Source organism: Corylus avellana, chromosome ca6 (assembly GCF_901000735.1).
Source record: "Corylus avellana chromosome ca6, CavTom2PMs-1.0".
Classification (NCBI taxonomy): Eukaryota; Viridiplantae; Streptophyta; class Magnoliopsida; order Fagales; family Betulaceae; genus Corylus; species Corylus avellana.
In genome coordinates this window covers 7,443,013-7,464,903 of record NC_081546.1, presented here as the reverse complement: position 1 = coordinate 7,464,903, position 21,891 = coordinate 7,443,013, and the positions used below count along the sequence as shown (strand labels likewise).

The following is a 21,891-nucleotide window of genomic DNA, read 5'->3' as shown; positions in this document are numbered from 1 at the left end:
CATGTTTGTCTTTGCGTTCCAAATAGTTTTGACCATCCCTCAGCCAAATGACCATACTGCCTTTCTTCTTCTTTTTGCGAAACAGAAAATGAAATCATTTTTCTCTTAACTTTGGATTCAAGCTGTCACGTCTCTCTTTGAGCCCATGTTTTTCATTAATATTATTAAAAATAAAAAAAATAAAATAAAGCACAAATGCCCCAAACAGAAAAGTTATTCTTCGACTAGTCCGGCCAAAAGAAAAGGAAGAGACCTGTCGGCTGTCGTTATCAATGTCTTTGCAGTCGTCTTATAAACAAGTTCCCATGTTCAATCAATATTTATTATTGAATCTGCCCAGAGACAAACAAATTAAGTATATATAATACTAATACTAATAATAATAATAATATATTGAATGTTCAAGTTTGTTCGACAAAAATCCGCCGAATGAAGCCACGACTTTAACTTCCCCAGATGTAATACCACTCGTATATATGTATATATGTACTGCAGATCATTAACCTTGAAGCTGATCTTTCTCATATATATACTGTTTAGTCCGGTTCACTCCCGAGGATAGACGATAGCATCTAGCAAAGAGTTAAACACATGGAACAAAAGGTTATAGAGGGGAATCATCGTCAGAGCATCCTTCTCTCATCCTAACTAGTGGGTGGCAAAGGGATTAGTTAAGAATATTCTTGCATAAACGACATGTTTTTTAAGGCAATAATATTTAGCAAGACGTTTGGTAGTTGGAAAGGGCATGATAGTCAATTATAAACTGATAAAATTAAGTATACCAATATCATGCACCAAAAGGAAGTGCTCCGGCCGATCCGTGGGCTGCAACCTTTTCCTGTAATGGGGGGACAAGAGTGCAAGCATTTTTAAAACAAAATGCACAATGTATTTAGTCTTTTATTCATTGCTAGGGCGGTTTCAGAACAATCATCAGTGGAGCCTTTGTGACGTTTAAACAAATTAAACTTAATTTATCCAAACCTTTTTTCTCTCAAATGGCGTTATAAAGTCAATTGCTTTAATAATCAGAGGAAGTGGGTTTTCTAGGCAAGTCAAAACATCTATATATTTTAGGTCATCATCATTAGGAAATCCAATAACGATTTATGTCGTTTTATTCATCACCTGCAACCAATATTAGATGCTTTAATTTGAACCTCAAAAACCAATAGATATGTGTTGCGTGTATTAACTAATATCTTAGTTTATTAAATCCCAATTGCATCCTTAAGTTTAATCATATATAAAAACAAAAGATCGACACGTAGAGTGTTTAGGGGATGGTCGGGTTTTTTTTCTTTTTATTTCTTTTTTTTTGGTTGGGAAGGTGGGGTGGGGTGGGGGGTGGTGTTGCTGAATATATATATATGTTGTTCAAAGGATAACATAAATTGGATGAATCCAAAAGCATTGCTTGTTCATAATTCAAACAAAATGAAAGATGTCTGCTGCCTGCTCACCAATGGTTATTGGATGATGCATGAGATACATATACGGGCCAAAAATAAATCATATGGTAGTTGTTTCCATGAAGGCAACAATTAGTGACTAACCCAAATTATTAAACAATGGCAACCTAAATTTCTCAATTATTTTCGACTAATCCATAAAAATAAAATAAAAATAAAAATAAATAAAAATCTCATAAAACCCATACAATCAGCTAAATTTAGATTTTTAAATCAGAATTATAGATGTGTGGTTGCTTACCATTCAAACTAGGCACCTTTTTTTATTATTATTTATTTTTGAATGCATATATATAAAGAAAACTATAGGGTTTCCAAATATATGTAGACAACATTGAGTGGCAGGTGATTAAAATATTTCTAATAATTTCCAGTCTCCCTAATTTTCTAGTAAATTATTTGAGTGATAATGGGGTGACAAGAACCTTAATCGAGTTAAGAAACATCAGGCGTGCTTGGTGCTGTCCACCACCACCAATTGCATGCATACATAAGATTTCCCAAAGATTTCCACGAAAAGGCGGCTGGGGACATGAATGATGTACTTTTGCTATTTGGGCTGCCTGGTGCTACAAAGGGTCTCTTTTTTATCCCACTGTCCCTAAAAAGCAAGGGTTATGCCGTCAAATTGTCCTGCAAACGGCCTGTTAGTGCCTTGAAAGTGACCTTAATTAAAGCCATATCAACGTGATAAGATTTTCAACCTTTAATTGGACACCAAGTAGGCAAGGTTTGGTAGATGTGCGTGTGGGATATATCATTACTCGCAAGATCATATGTAATGCAAGTGAGAGTGGCAAATAATTAACCTTAAAGCCATATCAACGTGATAAGATTTTCAACCTTTAATCGGACACCAAGTAGGCAGGGTTTGGTAGATGTGCGTGTGGGATATATCATTACTCACAAGATCATATGTAATGCAAGTGAGAGTGGCAAATAATTACCCAAATGCATTGCATTCCAATGCTTTCTTAATTAGTCCCACTAGAAATATTAGGTGCACACCTTTGAGTACGAATAGATGGATGCCTTAGATTGCTAATGGGATAAGATTTAAGAGAATTCATATGATATCAATATGTACGATCGATTAAATAAAATTTGGATTGTTTGCCACTTGTTGTGATATGTAAGTTGTATATGAGCCCTCGTACATTAGTAATTTAAACAAATAATTGTTGTAAATCTCTATCCTTATTAATGTTATTTAACTAATGCACACATTATATTTACATTCTCAATTTTTTTTCTTTTTTTATTTGAACTCTTGAAGGAAGAGTTTGTCCTGTGAATACCCTCACATGCAAAAGCATTGATTTTTTTTTTTTTTTTTGTTAAACTTATGTTTGTAGGTACAATAGGCAAAAGTGTAGGGAAAGCTTGAAATAAAAAAATAAATAAATAAAGAAGAGTGTTTTTATGAAAATTTTGATATAATTTTGAATGTGGGCATGAAACCGTAAGCAATCCCGGAATAGGAAGCGTAACTTTGAGGCTTCCACATGTTTATTCTAAGGGTCTGTTTGGGATTGCGTTTGGATAGCCTAAAAGTGTTTTTAACGCTCAAAAAACTATTTTGAAGAAAAAAATACTCGTTTGGTAAAAAAATTAAAAGCGTTTTTAATGGTCTAAAAAGCTTAAAAATGGCCAAAACGTACTTTTGACAAAAACTTAAAAATGAAGCTTTAGTCCAAAAATTCTTTTTTTACTTAAAAACTCTGTTTCTTAAACGCAATTCCACACAGGTTCTAAGACAGTTTGGTAAAGAGTTTTGTTATGAATTTTTTATTTAAATAATAATAAAAAATAAATAAATAAATAAATAAAAAAGTTGTTTGGCAAAAGATAATGTTGGTATCAATTTTGTTATTGAAATGACGCGGGCCCGGTCAAACCACATTCAAAGCGAAAAGGTGGTGCATCATGAGTGAGGTAGACTAAACCCAATATCAAATCAACCCCAACTAGGAGATAACGCATGTGCTAAATATTATCCTTGATAAGTAAATATCACAATATAATGAACACCTCATTGCAAAACTAACATTTTTAAAAAATTAAATTTAAATTTAAAATGGACAAAATTTCAACCTCTCACAACCCGTTAAACTCTCCAAACCCTCAAGTTAACATGCTCCTAGCCGGTCCGATTTTGATCCAATCGGTTGACTTTCGGACCGGATCGAATAAGTGGTTGGAAGGGGTTTATGTACGTGTATTTGAGATTACGATTTCGCAAGAATAATCTGTGTTTTTAAAAGATATAGTAAAATGTAAGGTGTTTGGCATTACGATTTAAAAAAACACTTAATTTAAAATAGGGAAAAAAAAATATGGGATTTCTATAAGCAGACTAGGGAATGCTTATTTGAAAATGTGTGAATTTAAACCAAAATCACAATTTCTCATAACACATATTTAATAAAAAATACTTTTTAACATGTTTTACCAAACGCTTTTATGATTTTAATAAAATAGCGATTTCAAAAACGTAATTTTTAAAATCGTACTTATTGAAATCGTAGTCTCAAACGAACCTTAATATAGAGTAGCAAGTCAGAATAGGGTTTCAAATTTTGACTAAGTTCCAACGCGATCCGTCTGACCTCCTTATATAATCTTTAGTTTTTAATCCTAGCTAGCCTAATCATTTTTTCCTACCGGTGAAGAAGAAGGAAATTGCCGTTTGCCCTCTCTCTCTCTCTCTCTTAGTGGCCATTGTGGTTGCAAAGATCTTTGTGGTGGCCACCCTCTAATGACCACTAACTTCCAGCCCTACTTGGCAACATGTCGATATCATCAATTCAACTTGGAAAGTTGGGGTGGCCATCAAAATTGACTTATGACCCTTGTAAAGTCGAAACTCGAAAATGGGCATTTCAACCTCAATTGGATCTGTAGCGCCTTCAAAATCTAATCTTTATATTAGTAGTTGAAGCCAGTACTTAATACACTTAATTTTGCTTCCAATGGATAGTTTAATTAACTGTGGATCATGTCTCACGAAGCGGAGATCACTAGTTTGAATTTTTTTCTCCCTTCCTTTGTGTGGACATGTCAAATATATATATATATATAATCTTAATTTATGCAGTAGAAAATAACATAAAAAACATAATATAAAAGTGTGAGCAATTGCTTGGAAAAAACAGAGTTTCTAATCTTCCATAAAACCATAAATCATTGCATATATAGGCAGGCTTGTCCCATCCATAAACAACATGCAACCTTGCTCATAATTAATGTAACATCACTTATTATTATGTCTATTCGTGATATGCATCTAACTATAGCATTAATTACATATACCTCACCTTAGACTACTGCATTAATTTGAATTTATATTTTTTTTCATTCTCTATCCCGATGTTGAATATTTTCTGTAAATAACATTTATAGGTAAAAGAGCAAGTCTAAGGCTTAGTAAGTAAACAACTTATCAAAAAAGTGTGTAATATAAGCTCTTTTTATTATGATAAAAACCTCTCTCTTAATCATTTTCTTGAAGGGAATTAAGAAGACAGTAGGGTTCTAAATTTACCAAAGTCCTCTTTCTAAGAGAAATCTTTTTGAATAAAACTACTTTTAATTTTGTTCAAAATGGAAAACAAATAACATTTTGTTTTCTTGGAACGTAAGAGAGTTTTTTTTTTTTCTTTGCATAAATCATAGAGTTGTAAAACGACCATGGCTATATTGAAGCTATGGATGATGACACACAAACATGACTATACTTACACTATGGGCGCGACACACAACCATGACTACATATACTGATGCCATAGATGACACACAACCATGACCATCTTGACACCATGGGTGCACTAAACTAATTAGGAAAGCACATCCTTGTTCGACCTTGACGATGCTGACGCCATGAATGGCACACGGCCATGACTATGATAACGCCATATATGGGTGCATGACATGCGATCATGACTATGCTGACACAATGGGTGGCAAACGACCATGGCTATATTGAAGCTATGGACTAAACAGGCAAGAAAGAAATACCAAGTGATAGCCCACATCCTTACGTGGTTGCGTCGTGCTTACGGGGTTGCATGCCATATATATATATATATATACACAAATAGGCACTTGTTTTTCATCAGCCTATCTTTAACATGACATATTCACGCTTCATACTAACATATACGTGTGCACTTTTCTTCTTTAATATGAATAAATCTAATTCTCATAAAAGTTTTCTTTTTTTCCTTTTGAATAATCATAATTAAGAATTTTACTAAATATTACATGTCATGAATAACAACATAAAACTGTGCTCGATCATTCCACCTTAAAACACAATGCAACTTTCACTACTTTGAAAAATACTATTTTAATGAACCAATTATAAAATATTATTTTATCTATATCAAAAGGAAATTTACTTTGTGTGCATAACTTTCCTCTTCACTTTTCCGTCGTTTTGTGCAGCACTACTCCTCACGAACTTATAATCATATCACATAATTTTTTAATTAGCTAGATGTTTTTGACAAGACCCTAACTTTCTTTTCCAAATAAGAAAATCTTCAACTTGTACTCTTTTTAACTAAATTCTTTAGCTTGTCATAAACCTACCCATCAATTTACCTAATCAACAAAAAGTAAAAATTAAATCTACTCTAAAATCTCTCATTCCTATAATCCTACACATACAGCTAAGATTAGCACAAGACTTTCTGTTTTAGTTCGATGAATCTAAAAAGATCGAATGCTCGATCGAACCTCTTTGTCCCTCATTTGATTGATTAAACTCTCATTTCGACTAATCGAACCTGATCAACAATACATTTTTTTAACTCAAATGGTGTGACACACTTCCAAATTGCTTCTGATTCGATTGGTTGAACAACAAATTGATCAAACCATTTTATTCCTCGTGAAGTTATGATTCATCATCTTCTCCAAACCAAATACACTCCAAGACTCTCTTCCTCTCCACCTGTTCTCCTTTCTCATACCTCATTGCACTTTTCAACATAACCACACTCTTTAAGGCATCCTTTACAAGAACAAAGAATCTCTATTTTTCTACAACTTCCACAATAACATCAAGCAGCCAAACACAATAACCACAACCTCAAACCTCCATACAAAACCCACGTGTATCACAACCGATCCATCTGCTTAGATTTCAAACAAATGAAAATAAATGTGGATTGCATCTTTTTTTTCCTGTTTTTGGAATTTTTCTTGGCTGATGGTCACAATCCGTGTCTCGTCCAATCTATTTAGGATGTCATTTTAGAATTCCATTTACTTGGGAATCTCGAATCATGGGTATTCGATAATAAGTCCAAACAATCTATGAACCACTAGTTCACCACTAGTGATGCATTCATGATTATAATTAAAAACAATAATATAAATATTGATTTATGAATTTTAATTGTTCAAGTTCTTGCAAGCACACAACAGTTCGTAAAGAACATATAATAAATTTTGTAGTGTCTATAGCAGAGAAATCCACATTAAAATTGCACAATCTCACGGATTGGATCATGAACCATGCATCCTTTATTTCACTCATTAACCAAAATATTTTGGATTGAGATTCCACATCCACAAAGAGATGAGAATTAAAGAGAATAGTAAAATATGAAGAATGCTAGACTTACAAACAAATTTTATAGAAAAACTTTTACAAACTAATGTGATACAACATGAATGGATATAAGATAAGTTCACATTTTGAAAAACTTAATCATGTTTTGCCACATCAGTTTGTAAAAGTTTTTATATAAAATTTGTTTATAAACCTAACACTCCTCAAAAACTATATCCCTCATAAGCTTTAGACATTGATCATCGGAGAAGAGATGAGGATTAAAGAGTTACAGAATGAACAAACCTCAGAAGTTCAAATGTGAGAAAAGTATGAGATATGAACCGATGCTCCTGAAGACATTTTCATCTTCTGATAAAAAATTTTAGTTCCAACTACAAAACATCATGCAATAGTGTGCAAGTACACCTAGCAAAGAAGCAAGGCATCAAATCAAACCCCATTCCCCCACTTAAGGTCTTTCCCACCAACTTCTTTCCTACCCCATACCCAAGAAAAAGAATTAATTTAAAGAAAAAAGGGCCCAACAGCACTAAGATATGAGAACTCTGACAAAAACGCTTCTTCTAAGTGTTCTCAAGCTCTGAAAATAGAACAAAAATGAATTACATGATTGTGAAGAAACATCCAACTCTGGTTTTATGCTACTGGAATCTCCTCCAAGGGTGTTATCACCTCCACTGTGGGGGCGTACTCTTCTTCCTTGGGAGTATGTATGGTGACCACATCAGGCAATGGTGTGGTTGGGCCCACCTTGCCCTTTGGATCCCAGTCAAGCATGATCTTGACCTTAATACCAAGTACACCCTGTTCCCATAAGAAAAGTGGGGACGGGGGAAGAAAACACATTGTGTAATCAGCATGAATCTTTAAACAAAAAATAAAGATGTGATCCAAGAAAATAAGTAGACCAAATGATGGTAAATCTTCACCTACTAACAAGCAGGCAAGCACCACAATTGGAATACAGAACCTATCCAGAAAACAGGAGGGCAAGACTGACCTGTCTAAGAAGAACGTGCCTCACGGCTGAGTCAATGTATTCCTTCACAGGTTGACCAGAGGATACCATATAACCATCCTTAAACTTCATCGACTTAGCACGCTGAGCCCGCAGCTTTCCACTGACAATGACCTAAATGAAGATTGAAGAAATCAAAACATTTAAATAACCAAAAAACACATACATATAGGCATCCACCTATAAGGATAAAACGGTATATAGTTTTAGACATACCTCACAACCCTTTGCCCCATTTTCCATGACAAATCTCAGGACACCATAGCAAGCCCTACAAATATGAGAGACCTTTACTTATCACACAACTAAAATGAAAAGGAACAAACATATGATTTAGAAGAGAAAGGCCATAAATAACCATCTTCCATTACTTTCATTACTTAAAAGAACCACATGGAGCCATCACAGAGGTATTCAAAGGTATTTAAACACAACCTTGACACCATAACATGGAGCTAGAAAGTGAGTGTCAAACAGGAAAATGTACTCCAAACACATTGAAAAATAGGGGTAAAGTATGGGCAAAACTAGTGACTAAACTACATATTAATAAAGGTACATGCGCAACAGAACAATAGGGATGAAAGATGTTGGATGTAGGAGGACATTCCAAACTCCAAGCACACCTTAATAGCAGCACAAGAAGCCTGACTGACTCCAAGAAATTTTTACTGTGAGCATTGATATGGAACCCCCAGAGCACACTTGGCAAGGCAGAGAGGGGAAAACAATGCTCATATGTAAGGGCCCATATCGTGAAACCCACAAAGACATAGTTTTGTATGAAAAATACATGGGTTTGATAATTTAAAAAAAAAAACACAATGACAGCAGAAGAGAACAGGGGGATTCTATAGAAAAGCAGAAAAGCAGACTCCATCTGTATATAGATATTAAATGCATCCAGAAGATATCTTTTTTTTTTTTTTCAATTCAATTCATTGTTAAGTAAATCAACTTTGACCAACTTCAAATTTTGATCCTATCTCAATCAAGAATTCCGAATTTGTGAATTTCAATATAGCTAACAGGGGCAGAATGAGGACGATGCAGTATGAATTATTAAATGAGTAAATCTAAAGTAATTTGTATATGCAAAGGGACACAAAGATGAAAGTACAAATTCAGATAGAAAATTGATAGCGCAGTCTGTTTTAAAATGAAAATAGCCCCAAGATTGATGTCCACGTTACCATAACTCATTTCCACAAAATTCTCTCATCAAGCATACAATTAAGAAGATAATTCCACAATCCAAATACACAAAATGAATGGCAAAGGAAAAGTACATTGAAAATAGACAATTATTCCACATATAAAGAAATTTAAATAAAAATAAATAAAAATAAAAATAAAAATAAATAATAAAAAAACGGAATTTCAATATAAAACCATTATAATCATCATTTTCCATCAAAACTTAGTACCAAGGAATGTGGACTCTTTCCTTGGCTAAACAGAAAGATGGAACCATAAATATAGTCACCATCAGACACAAGATAGGTATTAGTTAGTAACCAACTTGCTGTAAAGATGACCTGAACAGGTAAATTTTGTGAGAAGAAAATAGAACTGTGTGATCAAACATGGTCAAATGCACAAAAAATGGCCAAAAGAAGTAAAGATCATCAACTGCATAAACATAATTAACATATATCAAGGACCAATATGATAACTTGATAAAATGTTAAGACATAATTCACTCAATCAACAACTCATTGGAGATATTAAGCATACCTCCGAACAGCGAGGCCACCAAGGAGCTTGTAGCGGAGAGACTCAGCCTGAGCAACGGCGCAGAGACCCCTGTTGTTAACTTTCTCGGCATAGAGCTCCACAGTGTTCTCTGGGAACTTGAACCGTTTCTGAACAAGAGAAGTCAGCTCCCTTATTCTTCTTCCCTTTTCACCTGATATTGAAACAAAATAAAAAAGAACAAAAGTTAGTATTGACAAAGCACTCGGAAAAAAATCTGAACGACTGTCCTCTTCGCTAATGAAAAGTTGGTTTCCGAGATGAAAGCATAACTTTACTAAGCTGAATAATCGTCCCTTCTTTTCCTACCTTTCTCAAACAATCAAATGTACACTAACGTTTTTGTTGGTTGCATTTACTTAGTCTCAATTAATTACATGTCCATGTAAAACTGAAAACTAAATCATTGAAACCCAACTGAGCAGTGCACAGTTACCCTGGAAAAAGGACAAGCAAATAATGATTTAAAGGCAAACATTTCAATCGGAGGATTTTGGGAGGAATGGAATGGAAAGGAATAATTACATGTGCATGTAAAACTGAAAACTAAATCATTGCAACCCTGGAAAAATGACAAGCAACCATTGAATGTTAAAGGTAAACATTTCAATTGGAGGATTTGGAGAGGAATGGAATGGAATGGAAAGGAATAATGGCTGGCCTTAGTGTTTCCATGTTTCGTTCCATTCCCTCATTGGAACCCCTCTAAGTTGGCGGAATCAAGCCATCGAATGAGTGAACAACTTGTTTACAAGATACAAATACAAAGAGATAGCATTTTTCCTTTCCATTTGATTTCTATATTTTAAGAATACAAAAAATACCCAGCAAACACTGTACCAAGAACATTCTGAGTACGAGTGGCCCTGATAATAATCTCAGTGCGCATCGGCGTGACCCTAACTTCGACGCCCGAGTACCCGTCCTCCGCCAGCTCTCTGGTCAGAACCTCATTAAGCTCCGCGAAGAAGACTCCATCGGCCACGAACTGTTGGCAAATGCACAACATCAATCATCAACACACGCGCACAGATAACCAAAAACAAAAACAAAAAACTTCGGAGAGATTAGCAATATAAAACGGGAAAAAAAACGTTGTGACATTTGAAGATCTCTTTCCATGTTCTTTCAACACATTTACCCGCAAACGCACCAACCAAACGAGGTTTCACCAATAGGCCTGCCCTACTAATACAACAAATAGGCCAGATCGATCCACACACATCAAAAGATCGAATGCTTTGGTTTACTCAGAAAAGGTAGAGGGACTTACCTTTCGCTTCTTGCTCATCTGGGTCGCCATGTTTCGCGGAGTAAGGAAACGAAAATCGAACGCCTGGTTCGATGAGTTTCGGCGCTCAGGAGTCCAGTTCGCGAAACCCTAGCTTGCGTTAGAGTGGTACAAGAGTATCGTTTCGTATATATAGGAAATACCGAAATAGGAGGTCACGAAGCTTTCTAATTCTTTTTCGATGCTTGTATTCTGGACCATGGGCCGTATGGGCCCATCGGATTAGTCTACAAGGACCTTAAAACTTTTTTTCTTTTCTTTTTGGTTAGAAATGTGGAGTAGTATTCTGTTTTTAGCAAATAATTAAAAGATAATCATTGCACTTATCTCAATATATAAAAGATACAATCCGAAAGGTAGCTCAATTGGCTCTAAACCACGTCTCATGAAGCGGAGGTCACTAGTTCGAATCCTCCTTTCCCATTCCCTTGTGTTGACATGTCAAATATATATACAAATTAGTGTTCTCGTACCCCATTTGGAGATGAAATTGAATTGCATGTGACTTGCAAAACTTTCGGTAGACTATGGGAAAGTTGAAAGAAACTGAAATTACCTTCTTGTTATGTGTGTCAAGAACTCATATTATGATGTGTGGGTTCAATTCTGCAAAGCTTGCTTTCTTTGTAGTCTGTTTGTTTCATTTGTTTCTGCTTATTTTTGGTGTATCAATGATTATGAGCAATAGGATGCTATAATTGTAGAGGTCACAAGAGGAGAAACAAAAGTGTTTGGATGTTTGAGAAAATTTTAAAGATCAGTATCTTAATCCTAGTAGAACTCTCATGAATGTCTGGTTGCTCACCTTCAACCACTCATCATGGCAAACGACTCACATTGTCGTCTCGATTTTTTTTCTTTCACAAAAGTAGCTTTTAAGTTAAGACTTTAGATGATAAGACAGGAAAGGAAGAGACATAGTGGAAGACGAAGTCCTTTTATTATTTCTCAAAAATGCACCGTTTACACTTTTGTTGCAGGTCAACCAAAGCACATGTTTAAATAAAGCCATGCCTCACACTTCTTGCCAAATGCTCGGTTTTAAAAGTTAGTGCCACTTGAGCATATGACTTGGATACATATAATCTAATTGAAGCAGTATTAGTGCCCTGAATGGAAGTGGAGGGTTGAGAGAGATCCCAGATGAAGCCCGCATCATTCTCTTACTAAATCAATGATAATAATGTTGAGGAATCACAGTCTCCATATGGCAACAAGAGAAATTCTCAATCTATTCTACGTATAAACGGATCAAAATTATTTGCATATGAATACAACATGGTCTCTATACAGTTTGTCTTTGCCAAGGGTCACTAATTGATCTTGTGCTCCACTAGAATTCGGAGAGGAACATCTCATTTTCTCAAAGTGAAAAAGACCCCTCACTCGATAAAAGGACACAACTACAATGATCATTGCCAACAACCCCATATTTTCAGACTAATAAATTATGGCCTTCCCATCCTCAGCGTGTTGAATAATGGTGACAACTTCTTTGCTTACAATTCGTTTCTTTTCTTCTGTATTCATTAAAAGCCCGACTGTCTACCGTTAATCAAATACTAGAAGTCTGAATGATATAAACAAACTAGGCTCGAATGAGTCATTGGGGTGCGACAGAGGGGACATTCAAGCTTCTCATTGCACCACTCCATAATGCAGGTCCTACAAACACAGCTCATCAAACAAAAGAAGGTGAGAGAAAAAGGATGACGAAGGAAAACGAAGACAATACCAGCAAAATACATGGCCACAAGGTGTGGCTGTTGGGTGTTGCCGATTACTCAGGCACAGCGTGCATTTGCTTGTTGCTTGAGACTGCCAAAAAGAAAAAAGGGTAGAGAAATTGGCAAAATTGAATTAGCCATCTAGAAGCAATTTGGAAGAGGTCATTGCAGTGGAGCCTCTTGAACCAAATCTAGTTAGATGTTTGATATGCAAGTTATGACATTTTTAAGTGACCTCTTACATCAGGACAAATGGTCTTTGATCTTCTCCTTGTATTCTATCTTAGCTATTGAAGTCAGCCAGGCCCAGACATTAATGGGAAGGACAAAAGATTCGTATATCCTATAGCATTTGTATATCTCCCCATAATCCCCTTCCCCCACTCTTCTTCAAAAAATAGGGTCAAAGGAGAAGGCTGGAAATACAAACCTCAGAAGTCGACGAAGAATCAGGCCCCCAACTTCCTTTGTTACTATTATCTGCAGATATCAAATTGCCTTCCTCGTTCAAAACAGGCAAACCTCGCCCTACAAACAATAGAATGGAAGAGACAAATAAATATTAAATTGTGATACATGGAAACATTTGTATGCATGTACAAGTAAAAAATTTACTATACATGGCAAATACAAAGTGAGATAACAAAAAATATAGCTAGTGTATGATCCTAGAAAAACTATAGGCTACTAGGCTTCATTTTTCACCAAAAAGTTAGTATTACTTGATAGAATGTAGCATGTAACTTTATCTGCACTTCAACACCCCCACCCCAACAAAAAAGAGAAAAAGGAAAGCGCATACATATTGATATACGAATGATGATTTAAAACAGTATGGAATCAGTAACCTGCTGAACTTGAATGGGTCCCAAAGGATGTCTGGTGAACTGAACTCGCAATAGAAGATAAATTGCTGCGCCGCAATCCTTCAGCAGCAATAACACATAGCTGAATCAGTAGGAACACTCCTAGTATTTGGTATCTGCATGGAAGCCACTTCAAAGAGTGAATATTTTAGGCCAAGAAAACCTCAGATGACTAGAGGTCAAAGATGGAGTTGTTAAATTTCTTTAATAACAGTCACGAACATACAAAATATTTTGCTTGAGCAAATTAGAGAAAATCACCCAAGAAAATCAAAGCACATGTATTAAGCAATCCAACATGGTCAGGCATTTGTGATCACCAAGAAAAGGAGGCAATGGGTTTCCAATATGAGTAACATGTTTCTGTCAGTGATGATTTCCTCATGAAATCAAATCACTTAACTAGAGATACCCATCATGATATGAAAATTGCCAAACATACAAATGCATTTAACAAACAAACACATATTCAAGTTCCTATCTTCAGTCAAGGAAAGTGGACTGGGCTTGATAAGAAATGCTGATAAATATTAACTGTATCTATAAGATACGATATATGTCTCAATAGGACAAAGGATCAGCTTGACAGTATAATGACACTGGTAGGAAAAATTTTGCAAAGCAACTCTACCCTCAACCCCCACAAAAATTATAGGTGGGAAAAGAAAAAAAAAATAAAAAACAAAGAAAAACCTAGAAAGCAATTTTTTTTTTTTTTTAAGAAGTAATTGGCCCCATGGGGAGGGGAAACGAGAAATTCAAACTAGTGATCTCTGTTTCATGAAGTATGATCCTCAACCGATTGAGCTATTCCTTTGAATTACAACTCATCAAGCTATGGAGTTACCATGATTCATTTCTGATCTAAAAACCCATACCTGGGCCTTTGATTTGATGGTTTTCCAATGAACACATAATGAATGCCTGCTGCTCGTTTTGATATATGATAATAGAGGCCTGCAAAGAAAAAAAAGGATAAGATTATTGAATTCCCACACCTCCCCAGGGCCTTCTTTTTACTTCTGCAGCAGTATATAAACCTATGAAAGATAGGAATAACCTTCAAAGTAGAAGAGCATGAGGTTAGCACGAAGAACCAATTGCAAAAGTTCACGAGCTATTGGGAGCACCTGAATGCGAACCCAAAGGAATTTTAAATAAGAAAAGCAGTTCACCAGGTGTTCTAAGAACCAATTCAGCAGCTAATTTGTAATACTGATCACTAAGAAAGAGGGGAAATAAAAGAGGGGAAAAACATGTTTCCAGAAAAGAATGATACTAAAGGAACAATCGATCATATAATTTTCAGACATAAGTTCCATTGAAGGACAAATAAATACATAATAATAAATTTATAATCCAAACTAAATACATATAAAAACATGAGTTAATTTCAAAAGATCACATCCAAAACACAAAGATCAAGACTTGAATGAGCAAGCTGTCTAATAGATAACTGTACCGTAGGCCATCTCCGAAGTGCATACAACCATAATCCATTCAGTTTCTCTTTAAGCCATCTCGGAGATGAAACGGATGCCCCTGATGTGGATGATGATGGAAGATCAATCACTGCAGAAGACTGAACATGAACGCTTCCTGGAGCATTGTTGTCGTAGGGCTCATCAGACTGTGATTCAGCAAGGACAATGCCACGGGAAGCAACTCTTGAACTGCAAAACAGACAATTGAGCAGTTTTTGTTTTGTAACTTTTCAGTGTTGGCTAAAAGCTCAGTAGCAATTACAAATAAATATATGAATAACTGAAAATAAAAGAGAAAGCTTTCTTGAACCTAAGTCGCTCTGCAATATAAGGAACTGCTGTCTGGTATACGATGAAAAGAGCACGTCTTGCTGGGGTTGGAGGAAGTCCATAAGGTCCTGCAACCTATCAAAACAACTATTAACCAATTTAACATAGATTAAATTTTAAAATATCAACCACGGGGCATTGATGCAAATCATGCAATTAGTATCAAGTAAAAAATGATAAAAATGAAAAAAGAACTAGAATCCCAACATGGGAAAAAAATCGTGGTGGCAAATAGTGCAAAGTCTTGTACCCCAATTTCACACTGGGACGATGAATAGCCTACATAGAGTACGTAGATTATAAAAGCACTCATGGGTATTAAGTCTCCCACTAATTTCTTACTAAGTAAAACTGGGCCTTATAAGTGATTACAAGGAACCCAAATTGACTAGTCATTTTGAAATAATGGGGCAAATGTGGCTAGTGTTTTTCCTGTGTCGTTACAAATAGTATCAGAGCATCCTAGTAACATCATGTGGTACTGGAGCACTACATGACGTAGTTTTAACGAGGACGTCAGGCATTTGGGTGGGGGAGGGGGGGGCAGATTGTAGAACCTCAATTCCACATTGGGAAGATGAGTAGACTACATAGAGTGAATGGATATAAAGGTACTCATGGGTGCTAAGTCTCACATTAATTCCTTACAATGTGTTATAAGTGATTCTAGAAAACTTCATATTGACTAGTTCTTTTGGAATGATAGCGCACATATAGCTAGCGCTTTTCCTAAGTCGTTACACTACTCTTATTTGAGGTTTTTGTTGACTACGACATAGAAGATTTAGACAATTGAGCAATTGATCAAATAACAAGGCTTATGTCATCCAAAGCATCTAAACATGCAGCTCAGAAAAAGGGGGAAAAGGGTACCTTTCTGTAGATATTTGGTTTCACATATATAAAATAGAAGCTAAAGCCAGTTTTAGAGCACTTAAAAAGGCCCATTTGATGAATATCAAGAAACTAATGCCCGCAAACCTGAGTGATATCACAGTACTCTTCTCCCAGTGTTTGCTGCCCCGAACCAGTCGTTAATATAAAATAAAGCATCTGCCCCAAAAGTTTTGTCTGCAAAACAAGAAAACTGAAAAGCTAGTAACTATATTATGTTATCCACATCGCATAACAAAAATGATACTGGCTAGTAGCAAGGTCTAAAAAATACAAATGCTATGAGAGAATTAAAGTTGTAAATTTGGAAAGATTCGGGCTGCATTGCTAGCATAAAGAAAAACCACACTACAAAAACCAATTTCACATCTGAAAAACAAAAAAGACGAAGGTGCTAGAGAGCTTGTGAATTTCAAATCAAGAACTTTGAAGCGAGTAAAAGGAAATTACAATCAAGATTATTAAAACATCTAGAAAACAGAAATTTTTCATAAAATTTAAAGTAATAGGTACCAAAACTTCCTATTAAACGTATCCCTTAGGTGTTTTTTTTTTTTTTTTTTGCTTCCAAAACAGAAAAATGCTTGTCAACTAAGGTTTTACTCAGCCCTTGGGTTTCTTTCTACTCTAATTCACACAGAAGAAAGCAAAAGGTGAAATAGTATGACAGGAATTGATCTCTAGTAAATTAAGTTGCATCAAGCTTCCATATTCAACACCACTCCCAATGTCACCAACATGCATTTACAGGCACCAACAGTCGGGGGTATGAAAAATGGCCCTCGGCAAATGCATGTTCAATTAACCTAAGGACAACATATTTAACTCTTAAAACCTAAATTCAGTTCCTGTTCTCGTGAAACGAAAACCGAAAGTTGACAAGCTAACCTCGCTCTGATAAGCTACAGCAATCCTCGTACCTACACCAGAGAAAGAGGCAGTCAATTTTCTGAGAGAGACAATGAAAGGCAAGGAAGTGTAAGATAACGAGAAAAAAAATTTCACACAGCCAGGAAATGATGTGCCAACAATCACTTGTTGAAGTAACAAAATTGAATTCCCTAAAATTGCGAGAGAGAGAGAGAGAGAGAGAGAGAGAAAGGACCAAAGAGGTGGCGAAAAGCGTCGCGACAGGCATCGTAGACAAAGGAGGCGTACTGCTCGTCCTTCTCGGCGGCTCTCATTATCTCCGGCTGTGCCGCCGGCGGGAATCTTCGTGGTACGGACGGCTCGCTGCTGGTGCTGCTCCGACCCGCTTCCCCGCTGGAACCCGGGTCGGATGACCCGCCCACCTCCTTCCTTCCCAATCCCATCTCTCTCTGATAAGCTCTCAGTCTGAAATTTGTTAACACCAGAGCGAAAAGGAAAGGAGAGAGCGCAGAGAGATAGACCAGTAACCAATCCAACCGAGCTCAGTCACATGGTTAAACATATAATATAACGAAGGAGGAGACGACGTCGTTCGATTTAGCAGACCAACCTAAAAAAAAAAAGGATTTAAGTGAGAAAAAGAAAAAGCGCCGTTGCCGGGGATCGAACCCGGGTCACCCGCGTGACAGGCGGGAATACTTACCACTATACTACAACGACTTGTTTGATGATTCTATAAACATATTTTAAATTGACCTATATTTCTACAACAAAAATGGGCCATACCTAAGTTTGGAAATATTTTAGAACTAGGACTTCTGCAGGCTGGTTGGGTTGATATGGGCCCACCGGTGGCAAGGGTCCAGGGAAAGACTTTTTATTTTAGAAAAGTACATACCTTCTTAAATTACCACCCAATTAACTTAATAATATTCTCTTCAAACTTTTAATTACAACAATGATTTCACAAACTACCAAAAATTGTCAATATCCTTCCTAATGATGAAAATACCCTTAATAATTTTTTTTTTTTTTTTTTTTTTGTTCTTTTTTGAATTTATAGGAATATTTTTGTCTTATTAACAAATATTTAAGGTTGTTTTTATCTTTTAGCTGTCCTTGGGGGACAATGTCAATTTTTTGGTAGTATGAAAGATACATTGTCACAAATTAAAAGTTTTCGAAGATATTATCAATTGGGTGATAGTTTACCAATTTTTTTTTTTTTTAGAAACCATTTTTTTTTTGCCTTGTGTTGTGTCATTCCATTTTGCAGAGCCCACTTATATTCTTTTTTTTTCTTTATTGAATCACTTGTTTCTTTTTTCTTTTTCTATTTTTTTTTTTTTTTTGAGAAAGGAATCACTCGTTCTTTCTCCACAGGAGCATATCGTTCTCATATCTTCTGGGCCTACCAAAAAAGGAAAAGACCATATTGTTAGCTGCTTTATAAGGGTACAGGCAAATACACTGAAGATTTCTTCTGCTCTGCTACATCATTCGTCAGATAACATTTCTCTGGTAGAAAGCCCTTGCCTTATCTCTCCCCTAAACAAAGCGCAGGCAAGCCCAACGAGATAACAAAAAAACAAAAATGGCCGTCTCATCCACCACTGCGGCACTCTACATCTCCCGAAAAGACTTCTCGACCCAGACGCCGATAAATGGTGCCATACCCACAAATTCCATCGCTTTTGCAACCAAGCTACGCAGATTTCACATCAGAAGCTCAGGTGAATTATCCGCCGACACCAGTGCGACAGAAGCAGATTCTTCAGAAAATCCCATTGAAGCCTTAAAAGAACCACCCTCCTTGATTTCTGCTCTTAACGTCGAAAGAGCACTTCGTGGAATACGTAATGATCACAACCGACGCATTTAATATTTAATTTTGCATTTTTTTATTTCTACTTTCTATATGTTTATCTTCATCCTCTCTCATGATCGATGCATTTGAATGCAGCAATAACAGATGTGGACTACTATGGTAGACTTGGACTACAACGAGGATGTTCTTCTGAGCAGGTCACATGAAACTCAAGGACAACTAATTACATAGTTTTATTGGCAATTATGCAAATTGATATTCCTCTCTCTCTCATTGTTTTTGATTATTGGCCAGGTTATAGTTGCATACCAAAGAAAGGTTGAAGAAATGAGGAATCAGGGATTAAATGAAGAAGAACTCGACAACAAACTGGAACTTCTAAAAGTTAGTCACTGTAAATTAATTATATTTTGGGAAACTTCACTTTGTTATATGAATTTTCACTCAATTTTACAAACCCTTTTTGAACTTTCAAATCTCTCATTTTGGACCCCTGAACTTCCAATTACTCTTAATGTGAACCCTTCTGTCAAATTTTAAACGTTACATGACGTTTATACCCCTGACTTTTATATAAAATTTTAACTTCCAAAACGTTTTTTTATTTTTAAAAGAATGAAAATCAAGGACATTACGGTTTTTTTTGTATTTTTAACGGCTAAAATCAAAGAAAAAGTTTTAATTGAAAGTAATTGAAAGTTCAGGTATCCAAAATGAGAGATTTGAAAGTTCATGAAGAGTTTATAAAATTGGGTGAAAGTTTAAGGGACCAAAGTGAAATTTCCCCTTATATTTTTCCCAAAAAAAATGCAATGAAAAATTGTATGTGGAGGGAAAGCAATTCTGACCAAGTATCTGAAAAATTGATAGGAATCATACATAATTTTGTCATCTGAGGAAGAGAGAAGGATGTACGATTGGAGCTTGGCTCGAAGCCAAGATGTGGAGACATATGTTTGGCCCTTCGAGGTTGACAAAACAAAAACTCCAAAAGAGTCTCCTCCCATGCAGGTATGTCTTTCCGGTCTCGACGTTATAAATTATATTTTTATTCAACAACTATACAATTATTTTTATAGTTTCAATCAGCTTTTGAATTAGTCTTTATTTTAAAACAAAATAATAATAATAATAAGAGTTAATTGAGACTGCCATATGAGCATTGTGAGATATATGTTACAAAAATGTGAGCATTTTGAAGGAGATTGAAATGAAAATTAATAATTAGTACAATATATGTCAAATAGGAGACAAAGGGATAAATACTTGAATTTTATGGTTCTTCAAATAATTGTCGTTCACGCGAGCCAATCTTTCTCAATGATAGAGAAATCTATTTATTGGTGATAAGAATAACACTACACACTCTTACTCACACACTTCCACTCCTTGCCGTAACTTCTAAAATCAAAATTCACATGAGGGAATGTGAGGGAATATAAGAGTAAAAGTGTGGTGATAATTTAGAAGATTAGTCTAGAAAGGGTTAAATACCTCAAACCTTCCTAGGGCTTACCAACTTTATTTTTTTTCTCCTGGGGTTTTGATAAAGAACCAATTTAGTCAATCCGTTAGTTGACCGTTAAGACTGACACGTGAACCAATAAGATGTTGACACGTAGCACCTATTTAATTTTTTTTTAATTAAAAAAAATACATTTTTTTTAATTAAAAAAAAAATTAAATAGGTGCCACGTGTCAACATCTTATTGGTTCACGTGTCAGTCTTAACGGTCAACTAACGGATGGACTAAATTAGTCATTTGTCAAAACCCCAGGGGAGTCCTGTGATAAAAATGAAACCCCAAGGGAGAAAAAATAAAATTGGTAAACCCCAGGGGAGTTTGAGGTATTTAACCCGTTTAAAAATTATGAACAATTTCTCTTCTCTCTCTAAACTTGACAATAATAACACTGTATAAACTTTGACATGACAGGATCCAGAGGACGTGGGACCAACAAGATTGGTGGGATACTTCATTTTAGGGTGGTTGATATTATCCTTCATAGTGTCTATTGCCCTTAATCAATAAAAACCAAGGGGAGATTAGTGCATTTATTTCACACTGGGGAAGGAAAAAATGAATAGAAAACGTGGAGCCCCTCATATTCTACTATCAGGAAGATAAAGTTGTTGTTCTAGTAAGCAATGTCTTTTGTACACAGAAAAAGCATTTCCCTGCCGACTAAATTGACCTTTTAAAAAATTGTTTATAAACCGTTTTGTCCAACTTCCAAAGGTGAGGGCTTTAGGGAGGATGAGTTATTTTGTTCAACCTATTATTTGCATTAATTAATGTAAATCAATCTTCTTTTCCAATCTAATTACTTGAATAAGTCTTCTTTCATGGCACTAGCCAAAATTGATAGTCCATGTAATACCTAAAGAATTTAAGGGAAATTATGTCATAACCCATTGTGCTGTCACACTATTTGACATTGAGACTACAATTTCTAATTTAATCAAAATTGAGACGTGTTTGGGCATTTGTAAACGTAGACCTTTGCCAAAATATTCATCAAATAGATAAAAGTAGTGACATGAAACTACTATTGTGCTCCTCAAATAAGTTCAAAAATAAAATTAAGAAAGAGTGGTTAAGGTGTCACCCAACACAACCATGATTGACTCACGCCTAACCATTGTCGTAACTAGAAGTGAACCGACTAACATGGCTAGGAGAGACCTAGTCACAAAAGTGGTTAGACCTCTCCCAGTCATGGTGCTAGGTCGTTTCGCTAGCATGATAGTGGTTGCGCATGAACAAA

The 21,891-nt window shown here is 35.6% G+C and overlaps 3 protein-coding genes and 1 non-coding gene across 4 annotated transcripts; 1 reads left to right on the top strand and 3 right to left on the bottom strand.

Annotated features, from left to right (window-relative positions):
- Positions 1 to 7,368: 7,368 nt before the first annotated feature.
- On the bottom strand, positions 7,369 to 11,251 carry LOC132184497 (small ribosomal subunit protein uS3x). The gene is made up of 6 exons (XM_059598148.1): positions 11,106 to 11,251; positions 10,673 to 10,820; positions 9,815 to 9,986; positions 8,294 to 8,348; positions 8,060 to 8,191; positions 7,369 to 7,863 (listed from the first exon to the last, which is right to left on the bottom strand). The coding sequence occupies exons 1-6, from the start codon at positions 11,133 to 11,135 to the stop codon at positions 7,696 to 7,698; spliced, it is 705 nt and encodes a 234-aa protein (XP_059454131.1). The 5' UTR covers positions 11,136 to 11,251; the 3' UTR covers positions 7,369 to 7,695.
- Positions 11,252 to 12,331: 1,080 nt separating this feature from the next.
- Positions 12,332 to 17,838, bottom strand: LOC132185654 (peroxisome biogenesis factor 10). The gene is made up of 11 exons (XM_059599419.1): positions 17,530 to 17,838; positions 17,313 to 17,344; positions 16,512 to 16,601; positions 15,511 to 15,605; positions 15,179 to 15,389; positions 14,777 to 14,846; positions 14,595 to 14,673; positions 13,699 to 13,832; positions 13,281 to 13,378; positions 12,859 to 12,941; positions 12,332 to 12,788 (listed from the first exon to the last, which is right to left on the bottom strand). The coding sequence occupies exons 1-11, from the start codon at positions 17,735 to 17,737 to the stop codon at positions 12,686 to 12,688; spliced, it is 1,203 nt and encodes a 400-aa protein (XP_059455402.1). The 5' UTR covers positions 17,738 to 17,838; the 3' UTR covers positions 12,332 to 12,685.
- Positions 17,839 to 17,942: 104 nt separating this feature from the next.
- TRNAD-GUC (transfer RNA aspartic acid (anticodon GUC)) lies at positions 17,943 to 18,014 on the bottom strand. The gene has a single exon. It is a non-coding gene; the product is annotated as a tRNA-Asp (tRNA).
- A 666-nt stretch (positions 18,015 to 18,680) lies between these two features.
- On the top strand, positions 18,681 to 21,681 carry LOC132184756 (NAD(P)H-quinone oxidoreductase subunit U, chloroplastic). Its single transcript, XM_059598498.1, has 5 exons — positions 18,681 to 19,150; positions 19,258 to 19,319; positions 19,417 to 19,506; positions 19,993 to 20,133; positions 21,060 to 21,681. Exons 1-5 carry the CDS (start codon positions 18,889 to 18,891, stop codon positions 21,153 to 21,155), a joined length of 651 nt encoding a protein of 216 aa, XP_059454481.1. The 5' UTR covers positions 18,681 to 18,888; the 3' UTR covers positions 21,156 to 21,681.
- The last annotated feature ends 210 nt before the right edge of the window (positions 21,682 to 21,891 follow it).

What these genes read in the sequence shown, in the direction of transcription:
- LOC132185654 (XM_059599419.1), bottom strand. Translation starts at nt 17,737, where the DNA reads ATGGGATTGGGAAGGAAGGAGGTGGGCGGGTCATCCGACCCGGGTTCC. An exon ending in CGCTTTTCGCCACCTCTTTG is followed by an intron (nt 17,345 to 17,529) that starts GTCCTTTCTCTC and finishes TCTCTGGTGTAG; the next exon opens with GTACGAGGATTGCTGTAGCT. An exon ending in GACCCATTCAAGTTCAGCAG is followed by an intron (nt 13,379 to 13,698) that starts GTTACTGATTCC and finishes TATTGTTTGTAG; the next exon opens with GGCGAGGTTTGCCTGTTTTG.
- LOC132184497 (XM_059598148.1), bottom strand. Translation starts at nt 11,135, where the DNA reads ATGGCGACCCAGATGAGCAAGAAGCGAAAG. An exon ending in AGATGAGCAAGAAGCGAAAG is followed by an intron (nt 10,821 to 11,105) that starts GTAAGTCCCTCT and finishes ATTTGCCAACAG; the next exon opens with TTCGTGGCCGATGGAGTCTT. An exon ending in GGTGGCCTCGCTGTTCGGAG is followed by an intron (nt 8,349 to 9,814) that starts GTATGCTTAATA and finishes TCATATTTGTAG; the next exon opens with GGCTTGCTATGGTGTCCTGA.
- LOC132184756 (XM_059598498.1), top strand. Translation starts at nt 18,889, where the DNA reads ATGGCCGTCTCATCCACCACTGCGGCACTCTACATCTCCCGAAAAGAC. An exon ending in GAGGATGTTCTTCTGAGCAG is followed by an intron (nt 19,320 to 19,416) that starts GTCACATGAAAC and finishes ATTATTGGCCAG; the next exon opens with GTTATAGTTGCATACCAAAG. An exon ending in AAGAGTCTCCTCCCATGCAG is followed by an intron (nt 20,134 to 21,059) that starts GTATGTCTTTCC and finishes TTGACATGACAG; the next exon opens with GATCCAGAGGACGTGGGACC.